The 20,482-nt window shown below is 41.5% G+C and overlaps 1 protein-coding gene across 1 annotated transcript; it reads left to right on the top strand.

Annotated features, from left to right (window-relative positions):
• The first annotated feature begins 1,566 nt into the window (after positions 1-1,566).
• On the top strand, positions 1,567-20,295 carry fntb (farnesyltransferase, CAAX box, subunit beta). Its single transcript, XM_030046646.1, has 12 exons — positions 1,567-1,800; positions 2,812-2,876; positions 5,048-5,120; positions 6,309-6,400; positions 8,807-8,953; positions 10,102-10,185; positions 11,440-11,526; positions 11,696-11,825; positions 16,990-17,122; positions 17,636-17,747; positions 18,134-18,248; positions 19,387-20,295. Exons 1-12 carry the CDS (start codon positions 1,702-1,704, stop codon positions 19,552-19,554), a joined length of 1,305 nt encoding a protein of 434 aa, XP_029902506.1. The 5' UTR covers positions 1,567-1,701; the 3' UTR covers positions 19,555-20,295.
• Positions 20,296-20,482: the final 187 nt, after the last annotated feature.

Genomic DNA, 20,482 nt, shown 5'->3' with positions numbered 1-20,482 from the left:
GCGCGGTGGACACGTGTCAAGTCAGAAACAATGAGCAAATAGCACTTCCGGTTGCATTTATCATAATAATAGCACCCGCGGCGTGTTGCAATGGTTTTGGTTTCCCCAAAGTGAAAGTAAATAATGTGTTTAAGGAGGAGTTGGTGGTAAATGACTATACATTTTCAACATGCCCTCTTGATAGAATAAACAGCTTGTAAACCACACTTCTGCACATTCTAGTCACTGTAAATCCAAATTAAGTAGCCTTTATCTTTACATATATCTGTATCTACTTACAAGTGTATGATTCTCTTTAAACCCAATAACATGAAGAGATAGATAAACAATTACAATTACAATTCACATTTGACAGATGCTTTTATCCAAAGCAACGAATACATGAGATTTAAACAAACAAATAAATAAACAAATGGGATTGAGGCAAGCATGCAGCAAATTAGCCAGTTTGTTTTCTTCATATTTCCATGTTCTAATTTTCTGAATTATGCATCATGATTTTTTTTTTGTTACACAATTCCTCGCTTATTTTGTAATGAATACTTTTCCTTTTTAATATTTTTTAATCACTGAGGTCTCACTAAACAGAGACCTTACAACTGTTCCACCTTGTAAACAGCCTCGGTTAATGGTAAAAAAAAAAAAAAAAAAAAAAAAAAAAAAAAAAAAAAGAGGGGGTCGATTAACCCTATAAAGCCTGAACTATGAAAGAATTGGCAGAAAATTCCATTTTTTTTTTAATTGAACCATTTATTTAGTCCTATAACAAAATGTAAAAAAAAAAAAAAAAAAAAAAAAAAAAAAAAAAAGAGATTTTTCAAAAAATATGTTATTACACACGGTTTTTCTGTTGTATCATATATGACAGTGCTTGAAGTGCCAATGGTATGGTCCAGGGTGAACAGGGGAAGTGTTCAAAGGTATGCAACAGTATTTTGGTCAAGTATTGATTAAACTGAAAACGGAATGTGTTATTTGATAACGTGTATCATATATGATACAAATGGCTTTATAGGGTTAAAGATATTGCTACTAGTGCTTACAGGCCATAAACTTGTATGTACACCCCTCCCCAGCCCCACCCCCTCATACTTTTATTTTGAAGGCTAGCTCACCTTTTCCCGGTATTATTCTGCTTATTTTCGGCTGGCTTGACGCAGCTTGTAGTCGCAACATCAGTGAGGAAAAAAAAAAAACAATGGGTGGAAATACACAGTGAGTGATGATATCAGTAGTGTCCACAAATACACACACACACACACACTCCCACGCACACTCGTAAACACACTCCTATATATACTGAAGAAGTAACAGTGAGAAACACTGAAGTTACCTGAGATAACCCCTTCAAATGTTCACCTTTTGTCACTAGTCCTGGTGCTTAATTAAGAAGTACTGTTTTTTCACTGCTTATTAATTAGCTGTTATTATTATTGATTACCTGAATGTGTGCGCGGATGCGTGCGTGTACAAGCACGCGCGGGGAGGGGGGGGGGGGGGGGGGGGGGGGGGGGTGCGTTGCTGCAAAGTTTGTTCCTTCGACTTCGCCGTACCTTCTGTGCGCGCGCGAATGAGCGTGCAGTCGCCGCCCACTCCGCCGTCAGCAGGAAGTGGGGGACAGTCCAGTGAAAGTGTGAGCGAACTACCAAAATAAACAAGCAGCACCGTCAAGTGTCAACACCGGTCAGCGCTTAGCGGAACATGGACGGTGCACCGGCGCCCTTGCGGTGCTTCAGTGAGCGCCACGCCGCAGAGGTGTTCGCGGACGACGGCGTGGAGACGGTAACTTCAGCGGAGCAGGTGAGCGGAAGGACAGATTAGCTTCGTTAGCTTGTGCGGCTAATGCTAACACTTCTCTGATTGATTGGCAGCTCCCGGCGCCGCGTCTGGGAAAGTGTGAAACCCGCTCAGATGTTAGAAAATTAAACAACTTTACCAAATAAAGTGCGAATCCGCCGCCAGATTGAGTGAAAACTCCAGGGAATAGGCTGAATGTGGCTAAGCAGATGGTCCCGGGGCGTTAGCTAGTCTAGCAAGCTTGAGCTTTGGGTATGTAAGTTACACTAATGAGATTAAGTTTGAATTATATAAGCGAAAAGCATGGCGAGGTCTATTATTGGTAATACCGTTTACTTTGATGTGAGATCGTCCGCCACGTTTCATAGAAAAATACACCGGTAAACTATGTTCATGTCACTTGATGTCTGTCTGTTACAGGTGCTATATAACGGTGCAGGTCTTCAGTACCTTTTGAAATGGGTTATATACATTAAAGATGCTGAAAATCATCAATTGCCCACATTAAAGCTAAGCCCTGTGGTGTGTTTCACAGTGTTAACCTTTAAATGAGATGTTCCAAAGCACCCTTTGTCCATAAATGCTGGTGATCATGTTAATATTTCAGAGAAGTGGGTGATTTTATTCTCTCAAGCAGAGCTATTTTGTCAGGAAAGGCTTTACTAGGGAGCTGTAACATGGTATAACAAGCAGAATATGTCCAGTGGTGTTTTTCCCAACTGGAGGAGATATCAGTTTGGAGGAAAAATATTCTGATTGACAGGCAGGCAGACAGACAGACAGTGTGGGTATCTGATGTGTCATATAAGTGTGATGTGTGTGTGATATAAGTAGGAGGGGGAAAAAAAACACTGGGGTCAGTTCATAGATGATGCAAACTGTGCCACCGAGAAATGCTGCACTGTAGCTGATGAGTAAGATTTTTCTTTAACATTTACAGTTCACACCTGCCATTTCTTTTCTGTTTACTCTGTCTTCTTGTCCCTGTCATTTCTTCTTTTTTTTTTTAACTAGAAAAAAGTTGAACATAACATCGAAGAAGTCATCAGTGTTTACAAGCAAATACACAGCTTACCACAGTAAGTATCCAGTCTTCTCAAGTCTCTTGATATTTTTGGAAATGGTTTCTTGAGCAGTAAAGAAATTGTAACACAGACATGGATTACAGTTGTGGAGCCTTGGCTTGATTTTTTTTTTTTTTTTTTTTTTTGGCATTAGTTTACAATGTCAGCAGATTAGGTGGCTCTTCTCAGATGACTTTTTTTTTTTTTTTTTTTACTTGGATACAGGCTAACATCGTGTAAAAAAAAAAAAAAATTATGTGCAGCATGCTGTACAGAATAATTTTTGGAAATTGTAATTGAAACAGAGACAATAGTATTTTAGTTTCATATTCAAAACACAATGCATTTGTTAAATGTGGGTTTGCTGCAGATCCAGCTCATGCATGCAGCAAGCACAACCGTGGCTAGCAGCTGGTTTTTATGTTCACAGTGTGCTTTTACTTTCACTCAAAAACAGACTGGGTAAATATGGTTAAATGTTTCTCGGACAGAAAAATGCAGTGTTAATGTCTGTGTCAGTAATACATAAGATCAAGCTCATTAGATATTAACTTGTATTGTCAGATGTCGATTGTTGTATTGAGGCAGTTCTCTGATAGCACAATCTTGTCTCTGCCTGGCCTTATTCCCGTATGTCATATCAAGCGTTATTATCACCACATATCACCCCCCCCCCCACCACCCCCCACCCCCCAAAAATCATTCATTTTCAAAGTCAAGTCGAGTCTGTTCATAGTACTCTGCATACATGTCTTACTATTATGGCCTATTGCCATGAACGCCACTCATTTCCTTTGGCTGTTATTTGGTCACAAACACCTGTTGTTTGCCCATGAAGATTGCTTTGCATTGATGTATGATGGCTGTGTGTGTGTTAAACCGCGCATGCTGACGGGCCCACACACTGTGTTTCTGCCATCAGCTGTCATCAGTCTTCTGTTAATGGGCTGACTCATCCATTTCCCATCCATTTCCATGGCAACCGCTTGGACCTGAATGTCAAAGGCATTGCCTTCAAAGGGGAGATGTTTTTGTTTTTTTCCCCTCAATCTATGGAGCGTAAATGCACTTAACATTACCAGTCATCAAGGTCACGTTAAGTCATGATCATATATTTTCAGTGAGTCAGTAAACATGTTCAGCACACACATGGCAGGTGATGTTAGACCTCCAGTTTTAGATAAAAGGTAAAATGAGTGGGAGCCCTGTAAGGTTTCTGAAGGACACTGAATCTGGATTTCTGAGGTTAATTGCAACCGTTTCACAAAGAAATGCCTCCAGACTGGTTCTTTTTCTAGCCTGCTCACTATGATGTGATGCTGTAGTGATTCTTTACCAACAGAAGAGCAAAGGCAACCATTACCTAAATCTATCTGTGTTTATATATTTTACCATGCACATGCTCTTAATTTTTGGATGTGTATTGTGACTAAGACGAGTGTTTTCTTTACTTGCTGCATGCTAATCTGTAGCCCTCACCAAGTTGACAAGCTAACTTGAATCGTTGTGCGGGGGGCATAGCAGAGGTGGGCGGGCTGACTTGGCTGCTCAGTGCCAGTCCCGTCGTGCCCTCTGGTTTGTTGTTATGCTGCAGACCTGCTGCTGTGAAACCTCGGGCAGCGATGCAGCAGCTGATCTGTGACTAACCCTGAGTAGGTAGAGTCTAATTACAGTCGTCCTAGTGCGCTGCTGTGTGAAAAGGGCAGGCACCAAGCAGGAGTGGGTGGGTGGAGACGGAGGGAATTGAGGGGAGGGAGTGAGTGTCAGCTGTCTGTGACTCATAGACACAGATACTGTCATACACTTGTGTGCGAGGATGTAGAGATGCAGGCAAAAGAATTGTCTGTTTGTCGTGGCACACACACACACACACACACACACACACACACTAAAGTGAACCAGAAACATGATGTGACATTCACCGAGGAGAGAGATTACGGTGGATTGGCTGATCATTTGAAATGCAAAACTCTTTTTGTACTATGTGAAGTCCTGGTGTGACAGGTGGTGCTCAGGTGAAAGTGTCTCTGTATTAAGACAGAGAAAAGTATTTCTACCAACTCAGTGAATTTAACCTATTTGTTCAAATTTGTTTCCTTCTGTCCAGGCAGTAGTGGCTTTTTCTCTTGTATTTTTTAAAGCTATCGATTTTTATTGATCCTCCTGCCCTGTGTTTGTCTTCCCAGGCCAACTTTGCTGCGGGAACAGCACTACCAATATCTCAAGAAGGGCTTACGTCATCTGTCAGATTCGTATGAGGTACAGTACCACATTTCCAGTAAACAGTATGCTCTTACTGACAACCCTAACGACACACAGCAGAGACCTCCTCAGCCAGGCTTTGACCCAAGTTCAGTCTGGATTACGTACACTTGTACATACCAAATATCCATGACTGTGTTTCTGCAGTGTAATGAATAAAGCGATATTTAAACTAGCAGGAGGAATCGCAAGACAAAATACGTCCCATAGCAACCGCCACATCTCTGGACTCTGACTGGCTGGTTTCCTAGATGCAGCCAGCCTGATTTTGAGGAATTAAATGTATTGTAATTGTTCTTCCCTCTCATGGTGAAACTCGATTTGTCAAGATTACCATCAATTTACCAATATTACCAATTTTCCAGAACATTTCTAGGCCTGGAAAAATACATTTTTCAAATTCCATGACTTTTCCGTCATTATTCATGCCTGTAAAACCCCTGCTTGTATCAGATCCTGTGTATTTGGTATTACTTTTGGGTGACTGATAGGCCGCTTTAAATGAAAATACCGCTGGGCCGAATGCAAAAGTATTCTTGGATGCTCTCAGTAAGGCCACCTCTTTTGTGGACACCTAACTATTCTCTGCTAGAGCCAGAAAAGAGAGAAAAGCATTTGTTGTCTACCCACAAATGTGTGATGTCATTATGATTTGGCTTTTGATTTCACTTACTTAGCTAGAAAAATAGCATATTCTTAGTTAATCATTTTAGTTCATCATTTAGCGACAATTGCATTTGACACCAAATTCATTATCTGAGTTGTGGGGAAATGCTGTATTTTAGGGTGTAAAATAAATTATTACAGCTCTGTCATCATATATTCAGTTTTCACATGACAGCAGTGTTGCAGACAATTTGTGATAGAAGGTGGAAGCTGCATCATCACCTTATGTAACAAGTACAGGCAAAAAACATCACTGTCTTAGTTATATTAATATTAACAGACCATCCAAAATAAGAGAAATATGATGGTGATTGTGGTGATGATTTTAGCAGTGTGTCTCTGCTTTATCATTTGACTCTTGCGGGCTCAGCCCCTGCTCCCAGTTTTCTCTCTCTCTTTCTCTGACTGAACAAAACCGTTGTGTTTATTTCTATAATATTTAACCTGATGCCCATCTGATCATCTGACATATTTGCACATTTGTTGTGTGTCTGTCTGTCCGTCTGTCTGTGCATACAGTGTCTGGATGCGAGCAGACCGTGGCTCTGCTACTGGATCCTTCACAGTCTGGAGTTGCTCGAGGAGCCCATTCCTGCTGCTGTCGCCTCAGAGTGAGTCACACACAGTCCACCACTAGTTTGCTAACAGAGGCCTAACACAAAGCAAGTGTGCTGATGATATTCAGGCCACATAAAGCCTGCGCACTGCCACCAACTTGATGTAAGTGCTTAGTACATACTGTTTAATTACTTGCTCGGTGCAAACAGTGCTGCCCTATCTATATGCTGATAGATGATGAATTGTAGCAACTGCTCCTACCTTGCCTTACTGGAGTATCAAGAAAGCTTTAAGGTCCAGTGCACCTGCAAAATAATACAGTATAAGGCTGTATAGTATAATCATATTGCAGTTTTGTTTTCCACAAATAACTGCAGTAGAATGTTGGCATATCAGTAATTAGCTTTACTGTAATCGCTGGGCTGAGTGTGATTGGAAAATAGTCAAAATGGTTGATATAAGACGCAAAAAGTGAAGTGAATTAATTTTGATCATCAAATCTGTAGGACTAATAATCGTGATAAACAGTCCCAGTGACAATATCTGCCGCAATAAGCAGGATCATATCACATCAGCTATATTTGCACAGGCCTAATCTGAAATAGTGCTTTGTCACTGCCACCAAAATGTCACTCATTTGATTAAATTATTGCCACTCGAGAGTAATACTCTTCAAACCCTGTAGCAAGTATTTGTGCCAGGCTGCCATCCCACTGGCAAAAGCTTCTGCCGTCTCAGTCATTATTACTGTGAGGCATGCCAACACACCGGCTGGCACTGCCCAGCCTGAGGCCCCTGCACTCACACACACACACACACACACAAGCCTTTGCAAAAATGCAGCCATCAATAGATTGCTTTCTCTGTCCTGTGAAATATGCACTGTTCTCCAGTCTGTATCAGCACGGGTTGGTGAAAGTTAAGTTCTCCTTCCAACTCACTTGGCTGATCACATCCTCACAGATCTGTGACTTGTCTCTGCAGTGAGGGATGAAGTGTACTTTTTGAAAGGGCTTCAAACTTGGGCAGTCGACTGGTGTACGGAGGCAAAGGCTGGATAGACAGGAAACTGTGGTTCAGATGGTCTGCGCTCTGTGCCACGTCAGCTAGCGGGAACTGATGCTCGGTTCACGGTCTGCTGGGTTCTACAGGCCTCTGTACTGAGATGCACAATTCAGCTTCAATGCTCTGGCAGAACTGAGATAGAAATTTTGTTTGCTGATGAGTCATGCCTAAAGAACAGACAATGTAAATGTGTCCAAGGAGAGAGCGAGAGATTGATAGATAAAAAAGTCTGGTTTGCCGTGAATGCGTGCTCTTTTCCAGCAGCATCTTGCCTCACACTCATGCAGTTACACACATTTGCACCTGGGAGGTGCCTGGTGTCACCCACAACCTCCTGGGCTCTGCTGATGGAAACTCAGCAGCTCCTCCGACGGTTGCCGAGGAAGGCGAGGGTATTACTTGAGCACAAAGCAACAGGAAACCGGGGGTGAAATGTTCTTTTGTACTTAAATCTGTTCACAAAAGGAGGTAGTTGATGTTGTTTTTGCAGTTGTGTTTGTGTGTCTCTTAATACACAACGAGTTGGCTGCATTTTTAATGGTATTTCATTTGGGGAGCTCAGTATCTTATTATTCAGGGAATGAATTCTCTTACTCTCTGAACCATAAGCTAATGAGCTTCGAGCAGCCAACTTACTCCTGCGGCGTTTGTTATGCTTCTGTCTGATTATTGGTAATTTGGTAAACAAATACTGCCATGCCAATTCCAGATAGGTTGACTCCCTACCATTAAGTGCAGGCTACATTTCAAACTTCTGTTCATGTTGGCACTGCCAGCGCCACTCAAAAGAGCACTAGCTGTGGGACCAATGCCTTGTGCTGCCTCATAGGTGCAGTGAGTTCATTATATGTCCTGAAACACTCTCAGTGCTTGACATTAAGGCTGGGCAACATGGACAAAATAAAATATCACAATGTTTTTGCCTGAAAACATAAACATATAACAATATTGTGGCGATGCTGAAGGGTCGGTACTTTCCCAAAATCACTAGTAATGTGGCTATGATGACCAAGCAGGTAGAGGCAAATAATATAAGAGCTACAGTCTAATAAGTTCAGAAACTATCATCCCTTTGCTGTAATGCAGTCTTTAAAACTAGGAAAAGATAACTCTTAGGTATTTAGTTGTTTTTTTTTTGTTTGTTTTTTTTTATCACAACAGCAATGTAATAATGATATATTTCCAAAAATACATCATTAATCTCTGATTTTTATAGTCCGTCACAGCATCCAAAATAAATCTCAGACAAAAAAAAAAAGACCTCAAAGTGCTGGCAGAATATTAACATGAAATCCAAGTGTACAATCACCATCTGTTTATATTTATATGTATGGTGTCTGTCAAAGTCTAATTCCAGTAGTGTCATTGCTTACCTTTTGCTCTTCTCTTACCAGTGTGTGTCAGTTCCTGGCACGCTGCCAGAGCCCTACGGGGGGTTTCGCCGGTGGACCAGGTCAGCACGCCCACCTCGCACCCACCTATGCTGCTGTCAATGCCCTCTGTATCATCGGCACAGAGGAGGCCTATAACGTCATAGACAGGTACGGCATTACAGTTTTACTCTACAATCTTCTACCAGACCAAGCATTACCATGCCCTCATCAGTCTCACAAATCGAGCTTCTAACATTCAATGTCCTATCCAGCCTCATGGAGATGCCCATGCAATTTGCCCTATTTGCTTGAATGATTTTCCTTCATGTGGTGTTGATACAGGTGGCAGGTTTTTTTCAGCAACCAGGAAATAGCAAATGAAAACTTAAGAGTGAAATGCAAAACTTGCCTTTACACAGCGATGCTATGTCCAGGGAAAATTACAATTCAGCTTGCTGCAAAAATATTTCCCCTTACCATCTCCACCCACACCAACCCCTAAAGAAATTATTTTTTTGGTGTGAGGGGTGCACATTTTACTGATTCATCACATTACATGACCTCTGGGTAATGAAGTCAAATGCTACGCGAGCTAACTTGCCGGTGAGTTTCCATTATAACACCGTCCACGGTTTCAGTCAACGTCATTAGTCAACAGTTTGGGCAAAAAGCACAGGAAGTGCTGTGAGACTACCTTCCAGACTACTTTTCTCCCACATTATCTTCTTCTGACCACGATTCATAATTTAATTCCAATGTTATTTTTAGGAAAGTGTCCAAAATTTGTGCTGCCATGGTGCAAATTTTGTGAGGCTCTATTGTTGGTCACGTTCATTAACGGATACATAATAGTGAAATGTCTGAGTGTCAGAGTATTGTATATCAGCAGTCATGGAATGTCAGGGCTTTTAATGAACATTGATAATGACATTCTATCAGATGATGCTGTCATTCCACTTAATTTCTCTTGTTTTTTTTTTTCTTTAATCTCTCATCTTTAATTTAATCTAGAAATTGATTCATTTATGTGGCCTCAAGCATAATTGAGTATAATTGAAGTTTCCCTACTACACTGCATTGATTACATTAAGGCTTTAAAACAGGTGCAGCAGAACATCACTACTTTGTATTCCAACAGAGCTCTGTAGTGTTTCCAGTGAGTTCATCATGCATCGTGAACATCGTTATGATCATTAGCATTATTATTATTATTTGTACTCCATGCTATTAATCTTTTTGTCATTCCTCTTGTGCTCCTGTTCCCTCTCCTGCTCCTCACCCTCCCTCCCTGCCCTTCCCATGTTGGACTTCTCCAGGGAGAAGCTGTTAGACTTCCTATGGTCAGTGAAGCAGCCAGATGGGTCCTTTGTGATGCACGTAGGAGGGGAGGTGGATGTCAGGTGAGAGTGCAGGAGATAACACTCCTCTCACACACTCTGTTCTCTCCTCATACTTTGCCACAACAGAAGGTGACCACATGAATAACACTCATTTTATAACCGTCAAGTAAGAGCAGATTTGTTATCTAACATTTTTCTTTATTTCATGTGAATACCCATTTTGCTTTATGTGTGACAACACATTTTACAGCTCGAATTTGCACACTGACTCACTGTATAAATAGGGAAATTTTTTGAGGACTTCTCTCTCTCTCTGTCTCTCTTCCTCTCTATCTTTTGTGTCCTCTCTTGTCATGCTTTGATGTTTATAACAAAGATGAGACATATCCGCAAATGTCCCGCTGGCATAAGATTGGATTCATGTCATTTGTGCGTGTATGTGTGTGTTTGTGTGTGTGTGGGGGGGCTGTTCTGTCTTTGAACTTTATTAGGGTGCTTTGAGGTATCTTCCTCTGTTCTGTTTCAACAAAGAGCATTAAAAGTTGAAGTTTCTCGCAAATACACAACAGCCTCAAAGGAGGCTGTTGTGTATTTTCAACCATTTGATGTGCAGCCGTTGCGGTGTATTATTTAAACTGAAGGCTTCTCAGACACTCTTCAGGTGGCTTTGCTTATGGACAAACATTAGCCAGTGTATCTAGATACACAGAAATGCTATGGCTTAGAGCTGGGCAGTAGAGACTAGATCAGATATCAACATTTTTTTTAAACCAAATACTTTGATAGCGATGTTGGGACCATATTATAGTGATGACTATTGGTGCTTTCACAAAATATTTACACAGTGAAATTTTTGAGAAATAGTCATCATTAATGTGGATATGATGACCAAGCAGGTAGAGGCAAATAAAATTGTATCCATTTACTGTAATGCAGCCTTTAAAACCAGGAAAACACTTAAACTATCATGATATCACAATATCCAAAATCCCAGACGATATGTAGACAAATACCAAGATAGTGATATTTATCAATATCATGCCCAACAACTCAATTGTAATGCTGCCTGTCTTTCTTTATTCCTGGTAAGTTAAAGTTTTGTCAAGTCTCTTGACCGTAATCTGCCAAATATGTAAAAACCAACATGTTGAACTGCGACAGGCTGACAAAAATACCGAATAGATGCGTATGTTTGGTCTACTAATTTGGAAGAGCATGTTTTACGTATAGAACAAGTGGACATGCTGTCTTGTCTTTGCTGTTCCTCATCTCTCTGTGTCGATCATGATCAGCCTGTGTTTCTGTCTTTTACAGGAGTGCGTACTGTGCAGCTTCTGTAGCATCGCTCACAAACATCCTCACACCCAAATTGTTTGAGGACACGCCAAGCTGGATCCTCAGGTACAGCCCCACCACCAGGTCTGCTCAGTTTTATAATGTGATTAACAGGAGACCATCTGTGTACCTCGTTTCTCCACCAAACCAGAGCCCTCCCTATTCTCAGCTCTTGCTCTTATGAACGTGTAAAAAGCTTTATTATGTGTCTGAATGGCTTTTTCTCTGTCTCCAGGTGTCAGAACTGGGAGGGTGGTCTCGGGGGAGTTCCGGGTTTGGAGGCCCACGGCGGCTACACTTTCTGTGGCACAGCTGCCCTCGTCATCCTCGGCAAAGAACACATGCTGGATCTGAAAGCCCTGCTGGTGAGAGCCCACCTTACATGACCTTTTCCCGGTCAACATGTCCCACATTTCGGTTATTTAACAAAAAGAACTATTAGGATTATATAAAAAAAAAACATGCCAAGAATAACCTCTGCGTACTGCTTGGCTTGACTTCTAACAACTAAAGAGATGCTATCAGTATTAACTATCAGAACAGAAACATGTGTTAAAGCACTATTTCTTTTTAAAGGCTGCTCACTATTGAGGGGAAAGCAATAACCCGCAGCTATGATGCAATCACAATAAAATACTACAACTCTACATACAGAGTTATCAAGTAAAACGCTGGCTATCTGATGTGCCTGATAAAGGCTCAGTCTTGGTTGAAATACACAAGTGAACCTCACTAAGAGCAACATTGTGTGTGTGTGTGTGTGTGTGTGTGTGTGTGTTTCTGGTGAGATACACATTCATGATTACAATGACCAATAGCAACATGTAGTCACTGACACACAGCAGCCTGTAGTGTTCCTATATTATTCTTAACACTGAAAGGGCTGTGAATGTAGGGGCTAAGCTGTTAAATAATTTAATCATTTACATGTGTAAAAAAAAAATAGAGATATTAGGGTAAGAGCGTCATTCAACCAGACATACCTGTGCACAGTCTCATTGTTCCATCTCATGTCTCCGCCAAACCTGCACAGAACTTCACATTAGTTGGCAGTTAATCTTTTTGCAGCTTTCCTAAAGAATTTTACAGATTTTAAATGCTCAAATGTGTTTGTATGACTCATTATGACTGATTATGATTGAGTATTATTTGATTGTTATTAACAGGTTACCAAAAAAAACATTTTCCGCCCAGCACCTATGCTTGTTGAGCACGACCCTCTTTATTTGTACCTGATTTAAACACAAGCAAGGAGCGTGGATAATAATATTTATAGTTTCTATAATAATAGTATAATATAATATAATAATAAAAATTATAGTTTCTATAATTAGAATCTAGTGCCAGTTTTCTGATAGCTAGAAAAAAAAACAATATCATTGAATTGTCACACTGAACTGCTGAATCTGATTTAACTTGGGAAGTTCTGAGTTGGGTATAGCCTAATTTGTATGCAGCAGTATTTTGTGTGTGCCACGACAGAACACCACCAACTTAGAGCCATCGATGGAGCTTGAAGGGATACATTTGCATTTTTAATTCCACATTTTTCCACCAAACTCATTGCATATTTGAGGAGAGCATTAAGGTTTGCTGTAATGGCTTGTGGCCAGAGGAAGAGAGGTCAGAGGTCAGGGTGCAGTTCACCACAGAGCAGCAGCCCTGGAGCTGTTGGGGCTTCATTGTCTTTCTCAAGGACACTTCAGCTGGGCAAATGCTCTCTGACACAAGCTTGAACATGGGTCATCTGCAAGAAGGACAGCCAGCCTGCAGCATTGTTGGTGTCTGTCACTGAAACCAAGGAGCACGGCTGGCGCTCAGATAGTTGTGCGCCTTGGTTCCAGTCTGGAATATTAATAGTTAGGGTTGAGGAAAAAAATAATCAAAATTCAAAAGGTAGATCTATCAAGGGTTTGAGACACTAGCCCAGCAAAAACATTTGACTCCTATAATACTGTCCCCATCCTTTACCCCCTGTTCAAATCCATGTAGTAACTGTAAATGTGAAAGCAATTTTGCATAAGCCTGGTCTAAAAACTCTACTGCCCTCATGCAAGCTGATAAATGTCCCTCCCTCCTCACACTGCCTTGTAGCTCTGCAGTAATACCCACTCAGCGCCTGGCCAATGTCACAGGTTAATAGAGCATGCCTTCTAAGGTATCCCACGTCACCATACATCCGCTAAGAGACCCCCTGTTGTATGGATTTCTGCCTCAGTGGTTAATCTTAGTCTCAGTGGAGCTGAAGGCGACACCAGGCCTTCACGTCACTGGTCCAGAATATCCACTGCAGCTGATCTACCTGCTCTGTCCCCTCTGCACACACTGAGTGACCCACAACAGGTGCAGCACTGTGTCACAGCACCTTGCAAACTGCTGCAGTGTTCAGAATGAGTGACTGTCGCAGGGCTCATTTTTATTAATCTGATCTGTCAAATTATGCCAGTCTGTGCTAGTCATTATTAAGGACAATTCAAGTGTCTCAGCGCCTCTGCACACTCATAATTTTTGAGAACCGTTTTGGTTTTGCAAATGGTATTTAAAATATTTAGAAAACCATTGTAGGTTTTGGGCTGTGGGTGTGTATAAAAAATTGTGGGTTAGCTCACACTGCATGAAAGCAGTTGAAAGGTCAGACTGAATCAATGTGGCTTTTCTTGGCTTCAAATCACTTGCACCATGTCAGGCAAAGAGTTTGAACAGTAATTATTGAGGGACAATTCATATTGATGGCCACTTTCCGCTTAAACTGAACTGTAGTTGCTGTAGTTGCATTGTCAGTGGCAGCAGCTACTGTTCTAGTGATGAGTATCTGTGGCTTTTGCTCCTTGGGAACATGTTGTCAGTAGACAGCTGTGAAAACCACTGAAACAAAATGTTTGCAAAACAGAATCTCTAAAAATGCATTTGTACATGTAAGCCTTACAAAGGTTTTAAAGCAGCATTATTTCTCTCAACAAGACTAAAACCAGATTTTTACAGTGAAGAAGATGAGTTACCGTATCTAGATAATTAGGCCAGAAACTTCCAGTGAAGATGTAATTATATAACAGTAATACTGTGTTGTTTGTCTGCTTGTTTGGCCTGATTTCAAGGATTTTAGCCTTCATAAACTGAAATATCTTGTGATGCCACTTGCACATTCATAGCACTGCGAAATGCCAGTGGGCAGAATGGGGCTGGGAAGAAAGTTTTGATAGCCAGAAATGTGTGCGGCTAGCCAAGTCATTACTGAGTCAGCTGTGTTCATCAATAACCATATCATCTCCACTCCCACCCCATTTGGAGCTACGGAACAGAAAAATTCAACTTACTGCATCTTTAATTGCTAGCATCCTACACGTTAATGGCAAGGCAGAGAGCCACATATGTAGCTAATGTCAAAAGGTAACAAGATCACAAAATATAAATGTAGTTTTGGCTGAAGAGCCCCACTGCAGAAAGTGATATTTGTCTGTATGAGGGAGTTAATCCCACTCTGGCCCTCTTGCTTGTGCTGGATGAGATACCCGACTCTTTAATGAATCACTGAGCTCCAGCGAGCCTCCAGCGTTCACTGACCTTCTCCTCTGTGTTAAAACTCCTCATCCCTCTTCAGTGGAGCGCTGAGGTTTCTGCTGCCGCTCCAGCCTTCCGTCGCTAGAACGAATCCATGGGCTGGAGTTAATAAGCTAGTCCTTGTCTGCCCTGCTTTCAGACAGAACGGACCCCAGCTGGTACTAAACCCCAGTTCCATAATTACTCAAACCCACACGGCACTGACTGGAAGGGCACCAATTAGTGGTTTCCATGGCAACAATATTGCAAAAATCTTTTCCATTTTGCAAATATTATTACACCCCTTTCCTTCCTCCCATATACTGCTTCTAATCTCTTCCTCTGCTTCTGTGAGAGGAGAAATCCTGTCATGAAACCACACAAACGCCTCCACAGCTTATGATCTATATTGTTCAGTATGTCCACCCTTTGCCTTTTTTTTTTAAATTTTTTCAAGCTTCCATTCTTTTCTGGAGACTTGATTTGCAATTTTCCAAAGAAATCTGTAGATATTTTTGCATGCTTTTTGCCAACACCTCCAAAGTTCAGTTGTAAAGGTTTTGTGCTTCTCACAGTCCAAGCGATCCCAAAAGACACATTCAGTAATGCTGAGGTCTGGGCTCTGACGTGGTGAGTCTGTTGTTTGTTTGTTCCCAAGCAAACATTTGCTGTAGGGTATTGCATCATGTATGAGAATTTATTTGTGTTTATCAGCAGTCATGATGCTTTCAGTCTAAACCAGAATCACCAACCCCTGATTGTTTTTTAAAATAAAAAAAAAAACTTACTTTATATCTCAGTTGTCCAGTTTCAGTGTTCTAGTACACATTTTCTTTTGCACATTTCTTTTCCATACTGTGTGTAGCATATTTTTGACAGCTACACCCATAGCCTTCAGCTGTCTTCTCACAGTGTCAGGATCAACAAAAACATCTGTGGATTTCTGAGGATCTGAAGCAAGGGGAGATTGATTTTCTTCCCCTTATCTTTCAAAGATGAAAGCTTTTAGTGCTTTGTATCAGACAGTGGAAGTTTCAGTGTTCTGCCAAGGTCTTGCGCGGTTGTTTGGAGCCCCATTTTCTTTATATTTTGAAATAATTTTTTTGAACTCCAGTTTTAAAAACTCTTCTCTCACTTATTTTCCTTTGTCACCTTTTTTTTTTTTTTTTTTTTTTTTTTTTACACACGTTGATGACCTTGTAGCCATCTCATGTGAAATATCTCCTTTAGTGTTTTGGGTAGTTTTTGGTGTCACTTTTGAAGGAAAACTTTGTCAACATAATGTCAGTGGCTCTTGTGGGCACCACTTTCCTCTCAGAACAAACACATGCAACACAACGATGTTAAAGGGAGAGTTCACCCTTTTAGAAAGATTAGATTTCAATTCACTTCCCCCTCTATCTTCCTCTCATTGTTGCTGAGTGTTGGATACTGGCTAGATGCTTCAGATGCAAAGCTTTAGCCTCCTGCCATTGAGGTGGACTTCCTCTCGATTAACACTCTTAAAAATAACTGCCTTGGAGCCATTAGAAGTGTAAAACGTCCTTAGCTTAGGTTCCTAGAGATGCACAAGTGTGAAAAATCCTAAATGAATCTTCTCTAGCAAGTAAACCTACATGCCACCTACAAATTCTTTGGCTTGGTTACTACAGGAGATTCATTGTGCATCCTTTATTATGCACGCATTATTATGGCTGTGCTACTGCAGCCATGAAAAAATGCTGAGAATTCTTTTGAGACGGACCGGAAGAGCCATATTTATGTTGAAAATGCACACAGGAGTTGATGGCAAACTACAAATCTCTAGAAATTGTTGAAAAATGAGACTGACAACATACAGCAATATGACTAGGTGCATTCTCCTCTGAAAACCAGTGTGATGTACGCGCTTTCCGACTCTATTCTGCTGGATAAAAGTGGGTAGTTTAGATCCAAAATGTCTTGCATGGGGTGTTCTGTTAAATTTGTGCTTCCATCTTCACGTTCCCTCAGCGATGGGTGGTCAGCAGACAGATGCGCTTCGAGGGAGGCTTCCAGGGCCGCTGCAATAAACTGGTGGATGGCTGCTACTCCTTCTGGCAGGCTGGGCTCCTGCCGCTGCTCCACAGAGCTTTCTTCAAAGAAGGTACTTGCCTATGGTTGTAGCACTGCTGTGACGGTAGGCACGCTGTATAGGAGGTCTTTCCTTCACTGCCCACTGAAAATATGGAGGTCTTTGCAGATTCCTACCCCACAAAATCTCATTTCAAAAAACTTGCAAAAAACCACTTTCCTTTGACATTTTGATCAATTAGAAAACACCACCAACTGGCCTGGGACTCTTCCACAGAGCCACCTCAAAACAGGCCAAAAATGTGTTTTTGGTCACAGTTATCCAAGAAAATTTCCATGTAGAGCCCTGAGGTTCTTCTATGAGGCTGAGTGGTTAGCACTTAGGCCTCAAATAAAAACGACATGGGTTCAGTCATTATTTGTTTGTCCCCCCGCAGTCCACAGCCATGCAAGGCAAGATGGATTGGAAGCTCTAAATTGTGGTAACCTGCTAGAGAGAATGAGTAAACTTGCTGAATCCATGCTTCTGAGCCCACGGTCTCTGGCGCTGTCATTAAGGTTAGTGTCTGACTGTGTGGTTGTGCAGGGGAGTCGCAGCTGAGTCGGCAGAGGTGGATGTTTGAGCAGCAGGCCTTGCAGGAGTACATCCTCCTGTGCTGTCAGAACCCAGCAGGAGGCCTTCTGGATAAGCCTGGCAAGTCAGTACCTCACCATCTGGACACACACACACCATGACACACAAAGGCTGGCACCAATACATACATAAAATACACACTGAATTATTATTTTTTTTGTGTGTGTGTGGTTTTGCTCATGTATATGATCATGTTTGTGACATTTTCTTGGCCAGGTCACTCAGTGGGACCTGTTCAATTTAAATGCAAAGAAAGCCCACTCCTCATACAGTATCATGTCAAGTAAACAACACTAACAGCTACACTGGACATAAGTCAGGATTTATACATCAGTTTTTCGCTCACCCTTCATTCATCTAGATTTTGTGGAGGTCTGCTGCCAAAGAAGTGCAGCCCAGAGGTTGCGAAGATCTTCCTAACATGTCTGATGTTTGTCCTTCTGCATCCAGATCGCGAGATTTTTACCACACTTGTTATTGCCTGAGCGGCCTCTCCATAGCACAGCATTTTGGGAACGTGGACCTTCATCACGAGCTCATCCTGGGAAAGGAGGAGAACAGATTGGTGAGGCTCCAGCAGGGCCAGGGAGGGACGGAAGCTTGAACCAAGGCAGAGAAAAATGGATTAGCAGGAGAATAAAATTTGACACCCTGGTGACTGCGAAAAGCAATTTAATAATGTGATATCTTGATTTGAGAAGTTATTTTCCTTTTACCCGTCTTTCACTGATAAGGGGATCATGAGCAAGACATTCTTACATCGCAAATATAAAATTAGAGATGACAGATATTTTCCCATTAAATGATACCTAGTAACAACTACCCTGAATTGTGTATTTTCATCTATATGTGCAAGTGTGACTGGCAGTGGTTTCAGTTTTATTTTCTTGTGTTTTAAAAATGTCACTCTGTTGGCCACTAAAAGTTTGATCTCTTAGACTAAAATGGTACAAGTTTCATCCAAGAGATGCAAAAGGCCAAAAATGTTTTTGTTTTCATCACATCTCTTTCAAAGCTGGACATTCTCCCAAATGTCCTGGCAGTCTGTTTTGTTGGGGGTTTTTTTCTCCTGTGCACTTGTAGTTTCACACTTCTAGTTTCAGAGCCTTGTTCATGTTATCAGTTTTTGCCTTCTTGGTCATTTAATTGAAATTGGTTCAGTTCAGTGTAACATCAAAAAGGCCAAAAGATGTTTGGCTCCCTGAAACCTGCACATAACATGCAGACTGTTAAAAACACTGACATGATGAGTTGTGTTTCATGTCGCTGGTTGAAAAATGCAGTATTTTTATATACAGCAACAAAGGTGTCAAGTGAAATGGCTCTGTGTCTAGCAGGCCAGTTTCAAGCCTCATAAATCAATTGAGTCTCCGTGGACGGGGGAGGGGCGAAGCTAGTGTACTATTAACATGAATTTATTGTACAGTAAGTGAAACTGAAACTGTAACTGCACTCAAGCCAGATTAGATGACAGTGGGGTGAAACTGGGTCACTACGGCAGCAAATGTTAGGATATAACAAAGGAAAATGGATTTTAAATAAGAGTACAGCCAATACTAACATTAGAAAATGAAAATAAGCCAATGGAAAGATGTGTGTGAAATACAGCAGACATGCAGGGTGTGCAAAATAACAGAACAGACCGATTGAATTTAACACAATGGAACAATTAATGCAGTTTTTTGTCTTGTTCTCATGTGAAGGCACCAACCCATCCAGTTTACAACATTTGTCCAGAGAAGGTGGCTCAGGCCCTGCAACACTTTCACCAGCTGCCTGTCCCCGAGGCCGACCAGAGACACGGAGCCTCCAGCGCCGACGGACCATCAGCCCCTGCTGCCTCCTCCGGCTCAGCTGAGCACCAGTCTTAGTCCTCTGTGGAGACGTCACCGCGCATGAGCTGGCCGACTCGGGGCTATGGACTTCCTGGTGGACGGGCCCTGGAGCCGGTCAGATGGTCGACCCTCAGCTGACATGAGGGCTGGGGTTACAGCGGGGATTGCCTGAATAAAGGTCAACTGTTGTGTGTGGGAAGCTTCGCGTTGGGCTGAATTTTTGCTTGCAGTGCCTAGTGTTTTTATTCTCTTAAGTAAAAAAAAAACAAAAAACATGTAAAGGCTTAAGTCTAACCACAATGAAAAAATAAAATATTTATATAGCGCTTTTCAAAATTGTGTTATAAAATGACTCAAATTATACAGTAAAATTGCGAACATGAGTTTAAACAAGGATAGTTAGAACTGGCGGACAAAACAAATTGCAAACATCTGAAGAATTTTTTTTTTTCTTTCCTTTTTGTCAGCCTGAGATTGTTACACTGAGCCTGAAACCCAGATGGCAGTGACCTGTTCACCTTTGGTCTTTCGACTTTGAGGCTGGGTGGGTCCTGCCACTGGTTTCAGGGTGCAAATGTTTAATGGGGGTTAAAGGTCTGACATGTAGCTGGGAGCCTTGGGGTTGTTGCTATCCTTGTGACAGGTATTACAGCAGGTCTGAAAATGTTTCCTTCTCTACTTGCTGGTAAAAATGATTGCTCTAGCCTAAATTTGAACAGAGACTGCAGCCAAATCACCCTTGTGTGCTGGTGATAAAGTCCAGACATGAAGTCAAAAAGAAAGAAATAAAGTGGCAGGAAATGCAAATCAGTTAAAAACTTAATTCCAGGGCTGAAACTTAAGCAAAACTGAAGTGCAAATTAGAGTAAGTAGGTTTGCCAGCAAATTGTTTAAAGATGAGTATCAGCTGGCCCAGTTTTCTTCTCCTTAAGGGGAAAAAATGCACAATTGCAAAGGGGGAAAT

The sequence above is a fragment of the Myripristis murdjan genome, chromosome 24 (genome assembly GCF_902150065.1).
Source record: "Myripristis murdjan chromosome 24, fMyrMur1.1, whole genome shotgun sequence".
NCBI lineage: Eukaryota > Metazoa > Chordata > Actinopteri > Holocentriformes > Holocentridae > Myripristis > Myripristis murdjan.
Note: the sequence above shows the minus strand (reverse complement) of the source record. Positions and strands in the feature narration are given on the sequence as shown.